Source organism: Mauremys mutica, chromosome 10, assembly GCF_020497125.1.
Source record: "Mauremys mutica isolate MM-2020 ecotype Southern chromosome 10, ASM2049712v1, whole genome shotgun sequence".
NCBI lineage: Eukaryota > Metazoa > Chordata > Testudines > Geoemydidae > Mauremys > Mauremys mutica.
In genome coordinates this window covers 11072034-11093963 of record NC_059081.1, presented here as the reverse complement: position 1 = coordinate 11093963, position 21930 = coordinate 11072034, and the positions used below count along the sequence as shown (strand labels likewise).

The window sequence follows — 21930 nt, the reverse complement described above, 5'->3', positions numbered from 1 at the left end:
GACATTCCCTTCTTCTGTTGTCACACAAGCACATACAACAGGATCATTGTGGACATTGCTCCACCAAGACTCAGGTTAACAATTTCCCCCTCTAGACCTTTTGCACACTGCTCAATTTCTCTTTCATACACTTTTTGCAGCAATTCGCTTGCAACATCTGTTCTGTTGGGTGGACTGTATCCTGGTCTTAATGATTGAACCATGTTAATGAAGTGTGGGTTCTCAATCATACGGAAAGGAGCGTTTGTTGCATAAACAAACCAGGCATTTTTTTCATCAATTACCTCTTTTTGTAATCTGCTAGTTCTTATCACAAACTTATCTATGGTTGTTTCTGGATGATGGAGATTTTTTTTCTTTTTGCTACACATGAGATATACTGTGGCTATGTGACATACATGATGTGACTGAAACACTATAATTGGCAGAGAACTCTCTGAAACTACAGAAAATGATGGTGATCTTGCAGGTGGATAGTCTTCAGAATCCTATATGTTGAGGATGGATTCTCCTAAACAAAATAAGTCAATGCAGTTATTTAATTATTATTACCATACTGCTCCTTTAGTATTACTCATTGCATTCACTGACACTCATTACTACTTTAAAGGTGAAATTGTAAAAGGAAGACCTGCCTATTTCAGCTACCCGTATTTTTCCGTATATAAGACGCCCCCATGTATAAGACGCCCCCAACTTTTCTAACCCCAAATTCAGGTTTTTTGTTTTGTTTTGTTTTCTTTGCCGCTCCAGCCGCGGTTCAGCTGTCCCCCCCCCCCCCGACTTTGCTGCTCAGGCACAGGAAGAGAACGCGGAGGTAGGGGTAGAGGGGCTGAGGAGGGCCATGCGCCCCGGCTGGTCTCCGGCAGCGGCCCTGCCCGGCTCCTGCCGCATCCCTCCCCGGCCCCGCGACTCCTGCCCTGGCCCCGCGTCCCCGGCCGCGCGACTCCTGCCCTCGCGTCCCCGGCCGCCCGGCTCCCCGCGTCCCCAGCCGCCCGGCTCCCCGCGTCCCCGGCCGCCCGGCTCCCCGCGTCCCCGGCTCCCCGTGTCCCCAGCCGCCCGCTCCCCAGCCCCGCATCCCCAGCCGCGCGGTTCCCCGGCCGCCCGGCTCCCCGCGGCCCCGGCCGCCCAGCTCCCCGCGTCCCCGGTCCCGCTTCGCCGGCCGCCTGGCCCCGCTTCGCCTGCCGCCCGGCCCCGCTTCGCCGGCCGCCCGGCCCCGCTTCGCCGGCCGCCCGGCCCCGCTTCCCCGGTCCCGCTTCGCCGGCCGCCCGCCCGGCCCCGCTTCCCCGGTCCCGCTTCGCCGGCCGCCCCGCCCGGCCCCGCTTCCCCGGTCCCGCTTCGCCGGCCGCCCCGCCCGGCCCCGCTTCCCCGGTCCCGCTTCGCCGGCCGCCCCGCTTCCCCGGTCCCGCTTCGCCGGCCGCCCCGCTTCCCCGGCCCCGCTTCGCCGGCCGCCCGCCCGGCCCCGCTTACCCGTCCCCGCTTCGCCGCCCGCCCGGCCCCGCTTCCCCGGCCCCGCTTCGCCGGCCGGCCGCCCGGCCCCGCTTACCCGGTCCCGCTTCGCCTGCCGCCCGGCCCCGCTTACCCGTCCCCGCTTCGCCGGCCGCCCGGCCCCGCTTACCCGGTCCCGCTTTGCCGGCCGCCCGCCCCGCTTACCCGGTCCCGCTTCCCTGGGCGCCTGGCCCCGCTTACCCGTCCCCGCTTCTTTGGCTGCCCGGCTCCGGTCCCCGTCCACGGCCGCCGGGCCCCGCTTCCCCGGTCCCGCTTTGCCGGATCCAGCCACGTGCAGGCAGCGCGGTAAGGGGGCAGGGAGGGGGTGTTGGAGAGAGGGCAGGGGAGTTCAGGGGTGGGGGGGTGGATAGGGGTTGGGGGGGTCAGAAGGCAGGGAACAGGGGGCTTACTTCCGTGTATAAGACTACCCTCAATTTTTAGTCTAAGGATTTTAGGAAAAAGTATAGTCTTATACACGGAAAAATACGGTATTTATTTTTTATCACAACTGCATCTAAAATGATAGTACCATAGAGTAACAACTATATTCTTTGCTCAAACATGAGAATTCAAGAGTAGTCCAGAAGGAAGACAGGCAGTCCTTAAGAAAGAAGTATGAAGTAAAAAAGTTTACCAACCTGAAGATCCTGCATGTTCAGACATGTTCCTTTCATCATCTTCAACGCAGCTTCCTCCTGAGACGGAACACTTAGAATCATAGAATATCAGAGTTGGAAGGGACCTCAGGAGGTCATCTAGTCCAACCCCCTGCTCAAAGCAGGACCAATCCCCAGATAGATTTCTCATCATGTTATTTCATTTGGGCAACCAGGCTTTGCATTTCTTTGTTATGCTGTTTCCATTTTCCACACATGCTTGTTTTACCCACAGATAGAGGAATTTCATTACAATATTCCCAAACTGGGTCTCTTTTATGGCCTGCTGCCATTATAGGTTTTCCCTTCTAGTGAGAGAATGGTATGGTAGATCTCAAATCAATGAAGACTACACTCAGAAAGACCTCAAGACTTCTGGAATATGCTGCTCAAACAGTTTCACTTTTGTTTCTACTGCCTGTCCCTCCCTTCTCACATTTATCTCCAGACTTCTTCTCCTTGTCCAGATTTATTCCGCTCCCAACAATCTTCTATTCATTGAACTTTTTGGGTAAGGGATTTACTCTGTGTACACAAATTTGCAGAGGGACAATGGGGTTGAGGTCTGTTATTTCTCACCTCTATAGATTATTTATTTATTTATTTATTTATTTAAACCATTTTTGCTGTTAACAAGCATGTTATCTCTGGAGACACAAATCCAGAGTTTGAGAACTGCAAAACCAAGCATCTCTGATGGTATCTTCTAGACTGAGCACTGGGTCCCATTGGGTAGCTAGAAAGATTAACCTAAATAATCTATACAGAAGCCCCTGGAACCCCATAAGATTGGATCCCTAATCGATGAACTATTAGCACTCATTTATAAATCTTTTCTTAACCATTACATTAATATGTTGTCTCATATTATAGAATTAGAATTCATAATCCTGATTCTGTGATGAGACATTATATCTCAAAGAGATATCTTAATTATAACTATCTTTGGATAGGTTTTTTTTCTCAAAAAGCATTTTATCAAAAAAATCCAATTAAAATAAAAAAAGAATATTTTTTTTAATTTTTAAATCATTGATTTTTATCCACCCTGTTTGTAAGGTATTCGATAACTCTGGTGATAGGCATCCTGGAATGGATATGTTAGGATAGAGGGTAAAGTTGTGTCTGTCATGAGGCTTCACAGGCAATGTCTCTATACTACCACTTAGGTTGGCAAAACTTATGTCGCTGAGGGGTACAAGTTTTGCCTGCATAAGTGCTGGTGAGGAGATGGCTCTCCTGTCAACATAGCAATGGCCGCTCATTGAGGTGGTTTTATTATGTCAACAGGAGAGTTCGGCATAGAGCGGCTACATGAGCAATTTTACAGCGGCACAGCTGTAGCAATGCAGCTGCAAGTTTGCTAGTGTAGACATGGCTTTAGTGTTGGTTAGCGGACAGATGGAGACAAGCTTAGTTACACAACAGTCATAATTATCCGGTCAGTTTGGTCTCCCATTTGGGTTTAGACTCTTGCTTTTCACTGTGACTGAGTGCTTGTTTCACTACGTTGTTAGCTTGAGCTATGATTCTTTCTGTCCACACACAAAAATCTCTAGCTCAAGTTAGCTGACCTGTCAGTAATGAAGTAAGGATGCGAATGCAACATCTCTGAGAATTTAAATACGGTAGAACCTCAATTTTTACAAACACCAGCCTTATGAATGATCTGTTATAGGAATCATATTTCCCAATTGGGGGAGTGGGGGGACACATAACAGAAGTGAAGTCTGAAGAACAAGTCAACATCCCTTTGCATTCTGATACTTTCAGTGCATTGGGAATCACTTTGCAGTCATTTGAAGGACAAAAAGAAAGTGATGCAGTGCATCAGACTTCAATTTATGTGCTGTTCCTACTGTAACTAAGATGTTTCATTCTGAGAAACTCAATCCCTAATTAGTTCATAAAATAGGGGTTTTATTGTAAAAATGTCAGTTGAGTGTTTTGTGAAGTGATCACTCACTTGAGCTAGGCTGGTGGAGTAAGTGAAGCATACTAACTCAGCCTAACAGTTGCAGTGAAGATAAACACTGTCCCAGAGGCTCATTTAGCTCAGAAAAGTGGCTAATCCCAAATAGTTGCTACATAGCTCTTTCTGGTGGAGCCCTGCAACCTGATCCGAACGTAACAGGACCCCACTACAAGTGTCAGGTTTGGGTTAGAAAACAACCAGACCCTCTTGGAATTGGGTTGGGTGACTTTCTCTGGCATATGGGGTCGGTGCAGTGGTGGCTATTTGCCTCACTTCTGTCAACCACCATGTCTGTGTGCTGCAGTGAGTGTGCCAACAAGTCACAGTGCCTCTCACTCCACAGTGTGCACACAGTGCAGCGGGGGCAGCAGGAGCAGGCACACAAGACACTGGGACATTCCACTGCTGGCATTCACTAAACCCCATGGGCAGGAGAGAGCAGCAGTGGCAGTAACTCAGGTTCAGAGGAAAGGGTCAAGTTGGGTTCGAAAATGACTTGACCCTCGTTGGGTCAGGTCGGATGGGCTCGGATCCAGTTTGGGTCCAAGTCAGGCCTGGTAGTCCTATGAACAAGAGCTAGGTAAAAGAGAGAGTCTGTCACATTTGGTATATGTTCTTGTGGTAGAGTACTCTGTGTGGCACTGGAGCACCTTTGCCTCAGTCTGCCCAAGGGAGTCTTCAGCACACTTTGGTGATGGATATGGGTTAGCTGTCTGGCTAAGTCACTGAGAATTCAAACCCTTCTAGGATAATGGCCCCCCCAAGTCAAAGTCCAACATAAACACAAACTAAAGGAATTTTCACCCTGCTTGGCTCAGCTTTCAGCCCTTTTCTTTCAGGCTTTAATTGCTTGCCTTAATGGTCCTGGTAACAAATCAGACTAACAGTTTGTGTCATGCCTCCCCTCCCCTCAAGGAGACTCTGGCAGACAAGTCTTCAGATGGCTCTTGGCCCACACATGTTTCTTACATGACATGGTAACTGCTAGTCTCTTTTTCTTCCCAGTCAGTCCCAAACTGAGCTGGTTCTCTCTTTTTAACTGCTCCCTGCAAGCCTGACAGCTCTTGCAGGTGAGGTGGGCTGAGCTGATTGAGCCTACCGCAGCTTGTTAACCCTTCCTGAACTGAATGGGATTTGTATAACCCATCACACTCCTAAACGACTAGGCAGACTATAGGGTTTTTTCAGCCCTTTTTCTGCATCTTTTGAGCTACACAGGAGTTCTATCATACTGCATTTCAGAAATCTACCCACCATTAATACATGGATAACATTGAAAAGTGCCAGGCCTCGGTTATTTTTCTTACCTTATATTGGGTGCCTTGGTTCTTTCCATCACTTCTACTACTTTGTAATGCCTGAATTAGCTCTTTTGAGGTCTGTACTGCCTGTCTGATGAAAAATCTAATTCTTGTGAAATAATTTTTTTGTCAGTTCCTTCTGAACCCTTCCACATCCTTGCCTCTCGTTTCTTTTTCTCATTCCTACACAGTCTTTATTCATCTCCCAAGCACTGCTAGTGCTAGATGTTTGCAGTAATTTGTGTTCAGTTAACATAAGAACAGTCATACTGGGTCAGACCAGTCATCCATCTAATCTAGTATCCTGTCTTCCAACAGTGGCCAATAAGCTCTCCTGCCAGCAAAATAAAACCATCCCCAACGAGGGAGTAGTGCATTTCCTGCCGACAAAGTGCTGTCCAAACCAGGTGCTTTTCATCAGTAAAACTTTTCTTGGTCAAGGGTATGCTTTTTTTTCACACCCCTGACTGACAAAAGTTTGACTGACAAAAGTGCAGTGTACACATAGCCTTACCCAGTTTGCTCCTTGGGTATTAAGGTCTGTGCCATACTCTTTGCAACAAGACTGATTATTTCTTATTTGTATTAGGATAGTGTCTAAAGTCCTAATCAAGGCATCTCATTAGTAGAAACACATCATAGGATACAGTCCCTGCCCTGAAAATTTTGCAGACTAAACTAAAGTTCATGCTCCTGTGTTCTAAAAGTTCAGCTTTACTGGAGTTTTGCTAAATAACATTGTGCTTTAGTAAATCTGTCTCTCCAAAATAGTAAAACTGAGTATATTTATCAGTCCTAAAATATCTTTCAGGCATTGTTCCCTCTTCTGTTGTCCTGACTGCTTTCCAAGTGATGTCAAGGGTTTTCCTGACATGGGCTGTAACACACAGTGTAAAAGAGGTAAGTTTAAGCTACAGGAGAGAAAATGAAAGGTAATGAGAAGGTGCTACAAAGAAGCCAGTGTCAGTCACTTTAATTTAAATATGTTCTTCTCTGCCTCACCACATCTGAATGGTTTATATGAGAGGTCTATACACCACAAAAAATATATTTGACTACAGCTTAAATGGTATTTACATGTTACATGTTGTCATTTTCTTTGATCACTTCTCTCTCTTCCCATGCTTAGTTTAAGAGAGTCTTACATTTTTGACACAATAATTCCACTTGTATTCAGAATATTTGGGCAAATGAAATGATGGGAAAGACTTAATTTCTGGTATTTCATTTTACTTGTGGTGGCCCTCTATATAGAGGTGATATTCAGAATGAAATAACTTACACTAGTATTTGGAACAGAAGCATCTCATTGGTCATAAGCACCCCAATTCTGGCCCACCACCATGACCACCACCTTGGATTTTAGGGTTTTTTGATAGCTGATTATAACCTCTTTCACTGTCTTCAATTGAGATTCCCCCTTTAAATTTGTAATTTCCATTAACTAAACTTACTATCCTAAACCCAGGATCCCACAGTTTCAGTATATCATTTTGAATTGAGCAATGCCAAACCATTGTTACCTGAATCTTGCTACTATATCATATCCTTTTCTACTGTGTGTCTGATCCTGCTTTCATTAAAGGTAATAGTAAAATTACTTTTGAGTTGGAACAGGATTAAGAATTGTAGGTGTCTTTGCATTAAGCTTACAATATTTTCCTGAACAATATTTCTAACATTCTGTTCTTTGTACTGGAATATTTTTCAGATAATTTGTTACATTTAAGAGAATATTCCTTTTATCACAATTAGTGTCCAGTAGGTCCCGAAGTGTGCTATGAGCTGTCCAAATGTATGTACAAAACAAGTGGAGGAAAAGAATATGATATACAAGCAAGATGATCAAGGTAGTGATTACCACATATTTTACTGGAGCCATGGTTTTGCAGGTTTTCTAACATCGTGAAATAATCTTTTCCACTAGTTCATTTGATAAGCAAAAGAGTATTTAAACATTTTTCTTAATAAAGTCCAAAACACCTATGTGAAAACATCTGCTTTTCCTCTGACAGATATATCTGCAGAATGCAAGTATAGTAATGTTCTAGTCCCTGTTGACTCCAGCAAAAAAAAGCACCGGAGATGGCTGCCAGATTTCAAACAAGCAAAATGGGATTCTGAGACTTTAATTAGGAGCAAAGAATTTAGTTGGGATTGGTCCTGCTTTGAGCAGGGGTTGGACTAGATGACCTCCTGAGGCCCCTTCCAACCCTGATATTCTATGATCCAATGAAAGAATTAATGTTTATATTTAGATATATCTTAAGATACATCTACACACCACAAGTGAAGATATTATTGTTAGTTCTATAGTGCCATTGGGATGCATGGTGCCTTGTAAACAAGAACAGTAATATAGAAATTATCCACATTGGGGATTTTCTTCATTATCTTGGCACTAAAGTATTAAGGATTAGATTGCCTAGACTACTTTTTTAATATCCCCAAAGGTAGGGTGAGGATGGCAGATTCATATTGGATGCTAGCTTCAGGCATGGTAGTTACACTACCCTGAGACAGTGACTAAAAGAAAGTGGTAGCAGGTCAGGTGAGGAGATGAACACCAGATCCCAGGTAGACATGGTGCTGTAATGTCTGATATTTACAGTGTCCTGAGTGTTTTGCTTTTTCTAAAGGGCTGTCTGCACAAGTGATCTCCTTGATGAAGTCCAGGATTAAATTTTCGCACCTTTATGGATTTTGTAAGACATAATATGTATATGCATGATGAGGTTTTTCTAAATAAACTTCAATTTTGCTGTTTAGCTTCTTGAGTTAGACGCATTTAATATCCTGCTTTCCAGAGTGCTTGCAGATATGATAGATTCTTTGAAAGAAGAAACATCAGTACCACATTCTTCCTCTGTACATTGACCATCTAGAAACTTATTCTGATATGATCTGAAGCATGAATCTTGCTGTTAACATGTTTGTGCTTCTCATGATTTGGTTGGGTTTGGTGCTATCATATTTATAGATATATTAACTTATAGCTGCATAATAGACATCTGTTAAGCTTTGTGTGATGTTGTATGGTGGGGGGAAGGGAGAGATCACCTTATTTTCTTTGGGTCAGTTAGGACTGGCAGTCGTTTGCCTTACAGAGAAAGTCCAGCATGTGGTGCAATATCTGCTGTCCAGCAGTTATTTATGAAGTGTCATTACATCCTGAGTTGAGTCTGCTTTGCCTCTGTGGTTTGGTATGTGCCAGTATTGTGGTTCCAAAGAAAAAAAGGGAAAGAGAGTGGTTAGAGCAAAACACTGGTAAAAACAGTAGTGACTGAACCATGCTATCATGTGATGGCTTGTTGGTTGCCCGTGTGAAATGCAACTTGATTATTTTTCTCCAGTTCCAGTGGAAAGGTGTTCATATCAGTATTGGCACCCTTATTCGCGCTGTCATCAGAAAGGTCAGGAATTGATGACATGAAGACCAATGTATATTTTATTTTTAGAGGTGGTCTTCCCAAAACAGAATAGAATTCTATCAGATCCTTGCAATCTCTGTCTGTTTTATATGATATCTTGGGTTGGTAAGTGGAAAATGTAACGTTCTGAGTCTGCTGGTGAAAGATGTCAAGTTCACAATCAAGTATACTAAAAATTACTTGAAAAGAAAGACTGCCAATTGAGTAGGTTAATATCCTAGTTTTATTAGGATATTATTATTATAATTGGCACTGCAAGAGCTTTTATCAGGGCAGATGGATTAAGAAAAAGCCCACACTAAAAAGATCAAAACTCCTAGTGACGAAATGCTGTAGGCCTCTAGATCATTATTTACACTGATGTAATAATACTTGCACTGACATAAAACTGAAGTAACAGAAACACTGGAGTAACTCATTTATCAGGCCCTGTATATCTATTTGGAACCCCATGTTTTCTTTGTGAAGATGATAAAACAGGATTGGAAGGAGTTGTACTTACCCTTATAATTAACATTTGTATAATGTTTCCTTTCTAAACACCCACCCATTTTCAATCCTCTATCACTTCCCAAAATATTCACATTGTAGGCTGAAATTTTCTAGAAAAGCTTTCTGCCCAAAGATTATTCTTGTTTTTAAATTTTGAGGAAAACAATTCAGTCAATTTGAGTATGAGAAAACCTCTTTACACATCATAAAAATCAAAAAGCGTGAAGAACTCCCTTTTTCTTCTTCGTCACCAACCTTAGGATATCTTTCATGCGTATGCATGAGGGAAAACGATTAAGGTTGGATAAATGACTTTATTTTGTCATATTTTCTGGATTCTAAACATTAACTTTACATCCCAGCATAGTCTTTTTTGTTTTGACTAATATAAAGATTGTCTCCTATTTGTAATTGTGAGGGTAAGCTAAAATAAATCCAAGACCTTCATAGGTAATAAATCAATTTGAAATCACTTTTGACAACAATTTATATCTGTGGTCTGAACAGCTTAGATAAGAAGCTTGTTAAATCATCAGTCATATTAAGAGCATGAAATATACTTTGAACAAATATCTAGGACTGCATTCCAAGGCCTACAGGAAGAAACGGGTATTTTAAAAATTAAAATTAAAAAGAGTTTTAATGAGTGCAAATGACTTTTGAGGATGGCAATAGGCTGCTGGGTTTGTAAAGTCTTGCTGTCCCTTTTTTATGTTCCCCTGGGTTTTTTCCTTGTAAGGAAAGGAGAGGGGATGATACTTTTGCTGAATTAACCGTAGCTGTGTCTAATTGAATAAGACTCTTGAGATATTGTTTAGTAAATCAAGCCCTTGAGGTTTGGTAATGTGCCTCTTGGACAAATTCAAACGTCTAATTCAGTTAAAGTGTCTAAAAACGCAGAACAAGGAGTTCTAGCCATGATAAATAGATTTCCAGTATGTCTGTCAGTAAGTAACTGGTACCTAATTCTTTGTGGTGATATAAAGAACTTAGCCAAAAATGATGAAGAAAATGAATACTCAATCTGTGGCTTTGCTGCAAAGAAAAGACTGTTGGTTGAGAACAATTTTAAAACAGCTCAGGCATGCCTCCTGCTGAACTGGCTTCTACCATTGTTTGACCAACAGGTGTGGAGGCTGGTTTGACAACAGTTCTAAGACATCATCCACATTGGTTGGTTAAATGGCCTTAGCAATGATTGGTAGAGCAGTGTTTCATGTTTTCATATACAGCTTTCTTGGTGTAGATTGGGAATGAGAGGACTATGACTTCAGAAATCAATGGCAACAGAAAAGTTATACCATAGAATTAGATCAGAGCTATCTAGGTTCTTTTTCCCCCACTTATGTCAGTATTTTTCATCACCCACTCCAAGTACCAGTTTATTGGCACCCTTTCCCCTTACTCCCACCATTTCATGCTCCTCAAGTGATAATTTATTTCCCACATCCACAGTAATCCACTCCTCCTCCTTGATTTAAGGGACAGAGATCAGAACAGCATGTGAATCTTAACTTTCATCAGGGTCCATCCTTTTCCCAACACGAAATAAATTGGCAAACTTGAACTCACCAAATGCTGCTCCTGATTTGACCAGAAGGGGCAGCTATTGAATGCTTTGAAACTGCCTGTCCCTGGAAATAGTACCACCTGTGCAATGCTCCTAATTCTCTCCAGCTTGAGGAATAAGCTTTGCTATTGATATTTGTGAAGTAGCACCCAAAGCTCCCAAAGAGGATTTAGGACTCCATTTTGCTGGGTGCTGTAGAAATATGTAGGAAAGCCTGGTTCCTGCCATGAAGAACGAACACACACACAAAATTATTAATGGGATTGGTATACAACATACAAGCAACAAGATCATGAATGATAGCAAAAATGTTTTCTGGGGTTGCTGTTTTTTCTTATGTAATGCCATTTGTTGTTGCAGTCTGTGTGTAATAAAATAGCATCTTTTTTTGTGTGTTGTCCCATGAGCTTTTGACAAGCAAACATATGATCAGCCCTATTTACGAGCAAACATTTCCCCTATGCCCATATATTTTCTTGTTCCTCTTTTTGTGTGTGTGCATGTACTTTACCCAGGGTGAATTGTATGGGTGTACCACCCACACCTACTGACTTCCTTTTCCTCTTGTAAGAGTTGGAGAAAAAAGGAAAATATGCAAGTACCAGTTGGTGAGCTGTTTTGCTTTTGTTGTTCTAAAGTCCAGTGAAACTGAGCTCATGGTGTTCACTAATAGCAGAGAAAATTCATGACATTTTTCTCCTGGAAGAAAACTGTACATAAAAATGTTCGCTGAAATAAGCTATGTATTAGAGCTTGCCTCCATTTGTAATGCAGTTTTGTGGACACATAAGCTGCCCCATTATTGCTGTCCCTTTTTGAATTTGTGTTCCAAATCTAAGCTTTCTTTTTTAAAAACATCTTATTATTGTGAAAATAAATTTCAAAATGTGAATTGAGTGAAACTGATGCAGTGATGTCTTCCTGAAACAGTATGTCTTAGAAGAGTAAAATGGCCTATTCTTCTTGTGTATTTCAATGTATTTACAGTGAAACCTAATGATGCTTTACATATCAGTGTTAACTATTTCACTGCTCCTAGTTTTAGCAGAAATTACACTGGATGTAGTAGCAGAAATTGGGACAAGGTGCAGTGAGGCAGATAGTTGTCAAGTTTACTGAGGTAGCTAATGAATCCTCCCACACACACACGCAGACACACAAAGGTTGGGGACGAGAGGGAAAAGGAGATGTATTTTTTTTGCAGTGCCAAAAGTTTCAGCTTCCTCAGTAATGCACAAAACTCAAATAGAACCCATGCCTCCCTCAGTGCCAAAAGCTCTATCTTCTCAGGTGAAGCTATCAACCTCCAGGTTCCCACTTGACAACTTCAGTGATGCAGTTAATGCTTTTTAATACACTACATGCATCATGCTGAAAACTAAATATTTAGGGCAGTGTAAATATATATGTCTCCCATCAGCATAGTATCTGAGCACCTCACAGTTTTTAATGTATTTATCTTCACAACACACATGTGAAGTAGGGAAGTATTATTGTCCCTATTGTACAGATGGGGAACTGAGGCACGGAGAGGCTAAGTGATGTGCCCAGTCAATGGACCATCCTCCCTCTCCTAACTAAACCTAATACCCCTCCCTCCCCCCCGAGGTTTGGGAGGCGATAAGAGATGGGTACAAGCCTGGGGATTCAGGCAGTGGAAAATTATTCCATGGGGCTTTTGCACATCATTTAGGCCAGTGGTTCCCAAAGTGAGGTTCGCAAAATGTTACAGGGGGTTCTCGGGGAAAAAAATTCCCTAATGGCGGACAGAGCTGTCCCTACAGACCCCGGGCAGCACGGGGCCAGCAGCCTGGAGCCCCTGGACTTCCAAGAGCTAAGCAGATCTATCACACTGAGGAGATTTAAACTTCAAGACTCCTTATGAGAATTGGAAAGGAAGATGGATATTTTTTGCTGTTTTTAAAATTAAATAGGAAGCTAGTATTGTTTTAAAATAATTATGAAGAAAATGTTTAAGCTTTGTTGTAATGTGCGTTGTTTGCCTGGACTGCTCAAGACCTGAATGCTTGTGTAGGAGGAACTCTTTGAGTTGGCTTCTTAAATACCTTCACACTGTTTCACATCTGATATTCCTTGATGAAACATAGGAGCCTTGTCTTATAACAGGCTTATTCAAAGTGATACGAGCTACGAAAGTGAGATCTTGGAACAGTGTTGCCGTTTTCATAATGTAATAAAAATACTGTAATGATAAATTATAATTAATAATAGTGTGTAATAAGCATGTCATTAAAAACAAATTTTATATTTCCAAGATCACTGCTTTTATAATTTATACTCAGGTAAAGGAGACAATCCCTGGAAATATTCATTTTTAGGAGGGGGGTCGCAAGACTTGACATTTTAGTGAAAGGGGTTCACAGGTTGTTAAACTTTGGGAACCACTGATTTAGGCCTAGTGTGTTGCATAGGATGGTGGGGCCATCAGTGTAGCTCATAGTGATAAGAGGTTGGTTTCCATACTTTTAAATTATATTTTCCATTTTTCTTCGGAATTTTTCACTATTGGGAGAATATTTAGAATTAACAAGGAAAACTATTACTAAAGCACCATGTTGATTCTCAAGTGAATCTTGAGAACTCACTTTCTTAAATGAAGCAATAAAACAAGGTGCCAGGGTGGATTATTTTGAGAACTATTTCTTGTCATGTGAGTAGTTAACAATTTATAATTTCTGAAGTTGTTGTACTGTATATTTTCTTCCTGTCTTTAATAGGTACAGAATGAAGATAGTGTCCTCTTATTTGTTGTTGCCTGGACGATCACTGAAATTATCCGTTACTCCTTTTATACATTTAGCCTATTAAACCACCTCCCTTACCTCATCAAATGGGCCAGGTAAGATGCATAAAAGGAAGGTTGACCTTTGCAGATATTTTACCGACTTGACAGGAAAGTTTATATAATCACACAGAAAATTAGTCTAGTAAGCATGGAAAATAATTGTTGTACACAACATTATTGATTATTAGCTGACAGTAACCACCTCATAGCCACAAATGGATATGTCTCTGGATCCAACTCTTGCTCCCTTCAGGCAATTTGTGTGCTTAAAATCTGTTAAACAGAAGTTGACGTTAATGATCTTTAATGTTCATAGTGAATATGAGTTAATATGAGTGAATATTGCTTCTGAGTCCTCCTGCCAAATTATATAGTTTTAAAGTAATTTTCTTTTTGTATGTATCTTTCACATAGTAGTGAGGAAAGAACATAAAGAAATGTCAGTCACCCTGTTACAAGTTTCTCTGTTATCCTTTAATAAACTAATTTTGGTAGCTGAACATCAGAGATATAATAAATGTGTCAAATTTCTTTATCTTACAACAGGCTCCTATGTTATCTGTGCTACAAGTATCTCTATTTTAAAGGAACATGACAATTTAAAAATCTCATTTCTGTCTGAAAATGTTTATTTACTATTGTTATAAGTTACTCCCTGTTATAAGATGACTGTAACTGAAAGAGAGGGAAGAAAAAATTTACAGCACTCTGTGTATAGTCAGTTTTCTGTTTCCCAGTTTTAGACAGTTTTTTGTTTGTACAGCTCTTTTATAGAGCAGTAAGGCAAAATGTCTTTTAAAAAGGCAAATGTGATGGAAAATCCTCAAGTTGGCAGTGGCTCAGGGACAAGTGTTGTACCTGAAACTACTTTTAACTCGTTCTAGACAAGACTTCAAGCAGATATGGACTCTTAAGCAAGTTAACTATCAATAGCAGGTGGTTTAGAAATGTGAATTACAATTTTACAGGGTTATATTCAAATATAATTTGCCGCTTATCAAAGGCACTTCTGCATTCAGTGAAATTTGATTGTTGGTCTGAACATTTTACCTTGGAGATAGCAACGTCATTTTACTGTGCTCTAATCAAATACCAATTAATACTGAAATAACAAGGCAAATATGAAATTTGTTTGTGGTTATTGAAAAGTGGAGTAACCATAACATAATTTAACAAATAATTTCACTTATAAGAGCTTCGGACTGATTTTTTTTTTATGCCTTTCCCTAAATGTTTTGTTCTAGGTACACACTGTTCATAGTACTGTATCCAATGGGAGTCTCAGGCGAATTACTCACAATATATGCTGCTTTGCCCTTCGTCAGACAGGCTGGCTTGTATTCCATTAGCTTACCTAACAAATACAATTTTTCCTTTGATTACTATACATTCCTGATCCTGGTTATGATCTCTTATATTCCAAGTAAGTACACCATTATGTTAGGGTTTTGTGTGAAAACAGTATATGCAAAGCTAACTGAGAAACCGAGTGATTAAACTGTATGCATAGCTAGCTAGCTTTGCAGGTAGCAACATACCTTTCTGAAAGTTTCTTAAAGAAAAGAGATCAGACAAAAGTAGAACTACAGCAGTCAGCATTTGCCAATGTTTATCAATGGTAATGGAGAAACTAGTTTTTTTATCTATACTTGAAATATAAAATAATTGTAGTATCTTTTGGCAAATGTTGACTTTTAAAATGATTTTTCTCTCTGCCACTCTCTTTCATTAGTTGTTCTGAACACAGAGTTAGTCTATAGTTATAAACAATTTATTTATTTTTGGGTTATCTCTTCATGACTTTTCCAGTAAAGTAAATGAGTGGCAGATTTGCTATCCTCACAAAAACTGCAGAGTAGTGCACTTTTGCTCAAACAAAAACAGTGGGGCACACTGTACTTATCAGGGATGCTTCTTTAGCTATCTTATCTTGAGGGGGAGAGGCAGTATGACTCATAATTTAGAAAGATATAATGTAGGTCTTGTTTTTCTTTGATTTATGGTGTTTTAAAGTAAAAGACCTGTAACCAATACAGTTATGCCATTATGAGTCTAAAATTCAAAAGAATGTAATGATAATGCTATTGGTGTCTATTTAGCTATTTCTACAGCTGTTTTTTCTCTGAACTTTTTATTATCTATGTAGCCTTCTAGTCTATGCAGAATGATGCATCGTATCCTAAGTAAGATTTAAACTTGAGCAGTGTTGAATTCTACAATCAGCGCTTATAATCTTCTAAGTAAGGCTTCTTATGAATCTTGATGTCACAAAAGTCATAAACTTTTCCATCTGCTATGAAAACTGCATTTCATTCATTTGTGTCCGAGAATAATATATTTGGCATAGCTCCAAAGATGCCGAGTAACTTTGGATTTATTTACATAAAAAGAAGGGAAAGTCTCACTCTTTCACTTCCATCCATCCACTGGAATAGTTGGATTGTAGTTGGTGGAACCAAGCGGGGTGGTGAAAACTGAGCCTTCAAAACAATTTATCTAGATCTCACCCTTAAAATAGCTCAGTTTTGGGGCAGCACTTGCCCTTTCGATAATATGTTCTGTTTCCAGTGTAGATTCATCAGTGTATTCAGATATGTACAGAATTTTTGAACTAATAATCCAACAATGTGAATTTTTTTTGATTACCCTGGTAGATAAGCATCAAAACATTCATGATATATGTCTGCTATTGTTCAACTTGTACTAGGTGTCTTCTTGCAAAAACTTGTAGCCTTTGATATTTTGGTAGCACATGAGAATTAAGATTTAGTTGTCAAATCAGTTTATTCAGTTCATTCTTCCTGACCAACTTCACAAGTCTGCTATCCCTCCACAGAAGCTCCACACTTTTATGGAAGTCTGTCTAAATCAGCCTGGAGAAAATAAACATAGGACCTAATGAATGCTCTTTTCCTGACCCTCAACTCCCACTGAAAACTTTGGAAATACTGGGGTTACAATGACAGAAAAATTTTGAAAACTTCCTCATTGAAAGTAATACAATTAGTTTTAAAATGAAGGTCCTGTCAAATTAGCTTCGGACCAAAATAATTCTCTCATGAAAATCTTGATTGCTCATAATGGATCCTATGCATGACAGACTTCCTGCATTTGTTCAAGTTTCATTGGAATAATTATGCAACAATGTGTTTCTTACCAAGTTAATGAATGTATTCATCAACACTAGTTTCCCTGGAGTGCAGTAGTATAATCTGGAATTCAGTCAGGTGGGAGACAAACTAAAGCGGGATGGGGGGGAGAGGATATGTGAGAAACAAAGTGAAAGAAGTCGGAGCAAAGAGTGCTAATTTATAACCAACCACCTTGAAACCTTTTTAGTGCACAATTTAAATACCCATGGGCTGATCTATTTTGTATAACAAACTCTTGTAATACACAATTGATATAAACTAGGCTGACACTAACCTTAACAGGCTCATATGGTTCACTAGGATGAACTGATCTTGAGCTCATGTTTAGAACTAATATTCAGGCTTGTTTAGCTGTTCATATCATATGTGCATGATTTCAATCTCACATTTTGTTCTCCCATTCTGCAAATACTAAAACTTATTGTATAAATACAATTTTACTCCACTCTGATCCTATGCATCTCCTTCAGGATCAAAGAAACTGTACCCAATTTGTTGTCTTTGAGATCTATTTCTCTCCTTCCCCCATCCCAACCCCCCACCTCCCCACTCCCACCCCCTTCAAGAACCTATTCTTCCTATTCTGTGTGCAGTTCAGGAACCTTTTCATCCTATGTGTGTGTTCAGCTCCTAGTTAGATATATAGTCTGGCAAACTCACTCTGATGCCAGTGTTCTGCTGTGTAATCTTGACTGTTCATGCATACCTTGGAGTGAAGATCTACATTGGGTCATACAGAAAAATAATGTAGTATTTTGTCTGTGAAATAAAAAAAAAACATACTGGCAAAAATTGATGCATGGTACTTGAAGTCTGTAGGGAGAATAGTGTGCATCATCCACTGCCTCTCTGTTTTTCTTTGATTTTTTTGAGGAAGTGGATAAGTGATCTGTTATTTTCTAAGAGACCTTGAATGTATGACTGTAAGTGTGCCATGTTCAAACACAAACCTGATTTCATACTTTTATTTACATGTCTATTCTCTTTTCAGTCTTTCCTCAGTTGTATTTCCACATGCTACATCAGAGGAGAAAGGTACTTTCCCATACTGAAGAACACAAGAAATCTGAATAATTCCAGCTCTTTTTCAGAACTTTTCACACACCAAAATGCTGCAGACTTTCAGTAACCCAGCACATTTATACAAAATAAACCAGTAGTGTAAAAATTAAATCAGAAGATTAAGAAATACCTTAGAAATAACGAATGTGATGATTTTGTTGAAATTTCACCATGTAAAACACTAGAATATCATTTTCAGCATGCACTGCTATAAGAAATGTATGTGGCTTTGACTTTTTAGCCTTTTATCTTTCTTTAATTTATATGCTAACAAGACTTCAATTTATCACTTGACACCAGAAAATTACCATGTGAGTGATAAAGTGGTACCCACTAAGTGCAGTGCTTGAATTGGGATTATATTATTATTGTCATTGCTTTTTAAAAGCGCTTGACTGCATGCCAGAAATTGTATGTATTGCTGTAGAGGCAAACTATATTCTCTGGAATGCTCTAAGATTTTGGCTGGGACTCCAGTAACCAGGCAGATTGCTTAAATCTAGCAAGAGAATTTCCTAACTCGAAAGGCAAGTGGGAGGGACAGCAGGGAAGCAGTTATTGAAACTGAAGGGAAATGTGATTCTCTAGGAATTTAAATAGTATGGTGTCCTACCAGCATATGTTATCTAAAGATTTAACTGTTTATTACCTCAAGCTCTGTTCCAGCATTGTTCCTATAGAGCTGTAATACTGCTCTGAAATATTAAAACTGCCTTGAGTACAGCAGCCTCAGATCACTTCTTTGAAATACATAGGGGGGGAAAGTGTAATTTTAATTTTTCTGAAATAATTGGGTAAAGCAATGTCATCAGTCGTGGACCTGTACAGAGCGATACCAGGACATGTCACTCGGTTGCTCAGTGTTTTCCTCCCTTTATGACTTTAAATTATCCCCATAACTTCTGTTTTCCACTAGCTCATTTAACAACCTCTTTTGTTTACACACTTGTAAACAGAGAGGATTCAAATACATTTCTGACTTTCAACTTTAAGAATAAATGTACACAATCACAGTCTAAATATGTTTTATACAGAGCCTTTTTCCAAATTTTGTTTGGCCACTTGAACTTAAAGATGCTTAGGCAATAATTTCAGTGATACTGTTAAATCTAATTTTAATGATGCTAGTAAGCCAAACATTTCTTTTTTTTAAATGTAGTCATTCATAGAGGGGCAGTATTTCCATGAAGAGATTTATAGTTACATTTATTTTAGGTTTTTCTAAAGACAAAATCTAAATCTTTTCATTACTATTTTTTATTTTTGTTGGCAACACTGCTTCTTCCTCCATTGAAAAAGTACAGCTGAATTTTATCAGTGCTCAAAATGGTAAAGAGCTTTCGATATGTAAATAGCTAAACCTTATAATGCAGCACAAATGATACCATGGCAGCACTGGGGAGGGGAGAAAATCTAGAGATAATAGTATTGGTCTGTTTTAGAGAAATATAGCTGTGTGTTTGATTTACTGTACAAAATAATGTAAATGTACATCTTTATTGACCAATAAATCTCCCCCTACTCCCTTCAAATTGGCTATCCAGGTTAATTATAGCCTGTGTTTTCAAAGGGAGGCATCCAAATATATACATAGACACTTACATCAAAATGGCCTGACTTTCACAAGTTCTGAACACACACAGCTCCCATTGAAATCAGCGGGAATTCTGGATGCTCAATTCCTTTGAAAATCAAGCCACTTTGATTTAGGTGGCTAAATATGGAGTTAGGAGTCTAACTTTAGACTCCCATGTCTAAACATTTTGGCCTCTGTGAATGATATATGAAATGGGATACGTTAGCTATATTGCTGGGAAGGAGGCTTGTACAATAGTTTTAATTAGATGGCTTTGGGTTTGTTAAGCAGAGAGATTGCCACAGATCTTTGAGAATGGGGAGAAGGCTCTATATAATTACCTATTTAGTTCAATAAGTTTTTATATTTTGGCATTTTATCACTTCTGTACCAATAACACAATACCATATATAAAGGTAATTGACCACACATGTAAATGAACTCCTACCTTTTAAAAAAAAAAACAGCTAGCATTCCCAGATGTGAAAAATAAATTGTTTGGGTTATAAGAAATCTCATCATCAAACAAAAACCTATTCAAGAATTCAATACTCCACATTTTCAACATGTAAAATGCATTCCTGCTGTACTTACTCAGACTAAGCTCCTATTTAACTTGGTAGAAGTTCATCCTGAATTAGGACTGCAGAATCAGGCCCCAAGATAACTTTTTAATAACTGGTTTCTTTGTTTATTATATTAATTTTCTTTTTATAAAATGAGAATGAACATACATTCTGTGAAGTGTGTACCTTTCACTGAAATTTAATTCATTTTATGTGAACCTAATAGTACCTATGAAACCCTTCACTTTATTTGGTATAATCTAGAGAGTTCTTTTTCATACCCTATTTATTTGTCTCATGTATTTTCTCCCTTCCATTGGTATCATCAAACTGCTACAGCAGATATCTGCTTCTATTGTGATGGTTTTCATGATCATAATAGTTTGTAGACAGGTAACTAACTAGAGTCCTGCCATGCTTCTTTATCCAAGTTTGTCATTACATGGAAGAAACCCCATGGTCCTTCCTAGTAGACAATGTACACCTGGAGTTGTAGAAATTTTCATAGTGTAATTTACAGTAAAATGCAAACTAAAGGTGCAGATAAACAAATTGTAATTTTTCACAATGTGATGTTTCTATGAAAGATTTTTTTTATTTACCAGTGAAGATTGGCATTTGTGTGGACTAATCTGCAAAGTAATTTTAAAGTCATCTTTCAAGATACAAATATTCATGAATATACATCGAATCAGGTATATGTTGGTGCATATTGATATATTAAAATTTGGATGAAAACTGTACATTATATACAGTCGTTTTTGTATTTTTTGTATGTTGTGAAGAATAAAATTGTAATTTTATAAGTCTTTGATTCACTAAGATAATTATAAGTTTAAATGTATTTTTTTTGTGTATGTAGGAACCAGATATTACATGGCGCTCTGAAATACTAAGCTTAGACTTTTATGCATGTTTGGAAGATATTTCTACCAGATGTTAATGTAGTGAAACAGTTTGTTCACTAAATATTAGTTTGTGTTGTTGCATTGTGTAATAAATGGATTCTGTGCTCTGTGCCTGGATTTGAATTAGTGACCAGTGATACTAATTGCTGTAATCCAAATAATAAAATGATGGATGAAATATGGAGTCTTGGTAGTATGTAAGGAAAAAAGCATAAATATATTTGAGTATGCCATACCAGTCGGTTAATCCTTAATAGTTATTGCTGTGTACTGTACGCAATATATTTTTTTCTCGCAGTTGGTAGGAAAATTTTTGGATTCATAACTTTTTGCACTCAAACAGAAGATGGTCTAAACTTAAAATGTAGTAATTAACATTTTATTTTTCAGTTTTTGGAAATGTCCATCACAATGTGTTGAGAACACGTACAGGTCCTTGAATAGAATGAGAGATTTTTTGCTTTTCCATTGCTATCTGTACTATCGCAGATAAGTACAGTTATTCTATAAGCACCAGTAATTACAATTATTCGAAATACAATGGAATGTTTTAACAAATGCAATAGAGTGTTTGGGAGTTCACTTACTAAATATACTGCAAAGTTTTTGCTACCAAGGCAGCTTTCTGGATATTGTCTTAATGTTTTTAACACTTCTTGGGAGAAAGATTTTAAATATCTATGAAAATTAATGGAATCTAGCTAATATGTTGTAAGCTTCTAACAGGACCTGAGTAACGGTTGCAAAGTAAGTTATTCTATTCTAGCCCTATGTTTCGCATAGGATTCCACAAATACAGTGATTTTTTTTGTTTGCAAAAAGGATGAAATAAAGGACTGTTTTTATGCCCTGTAAAAGCACATGCCCCATGCATGACAGCTGTGACTTAGCGCAACTAGTGTGTAATTAAAAACTTCCTTTTCTAACTTTGCTATTGATGTACAGTG

General features: G+C 39.2%; 1 protein-coding gene across 2 annotated transcripts in view; it reads left to right on the top strand.

Annotated features, from left to right (window-relative positions):
* The window catches only part of HACD2 (3-hydroxyacyl-CoA dehydratase 2), a 43968-nt gene extending 22807 nt beyond the window's left edge, over window positions 1–21161 (top strand). For both annotated transcript variants that reach the window (XM_045031727.1, XM_045031728.1), the window contains exons 4-7: window positions 6232–6320; window positions 13652–13773; window positions 14964–15142; window positions 17863–21161. In XM_045031727.1, the coding sequence (XP_044887662.1) occupies window positions 6232–6320; window positions 13652–13773; window positions 14964–15142; window positions 17863–17945 (473 nt within the window). In that variant the 3' untranslated portion in view covers window positions 17946–21161. The remainder of the gene's footprint in view (window positions 1–6231; window positions 6321–13651; window positions 13774–14963; window positions 15143–17862) is intronic.
* The last annotated feature ends 769 nt before the right edge of the window (window positions 21162–21930 follow it).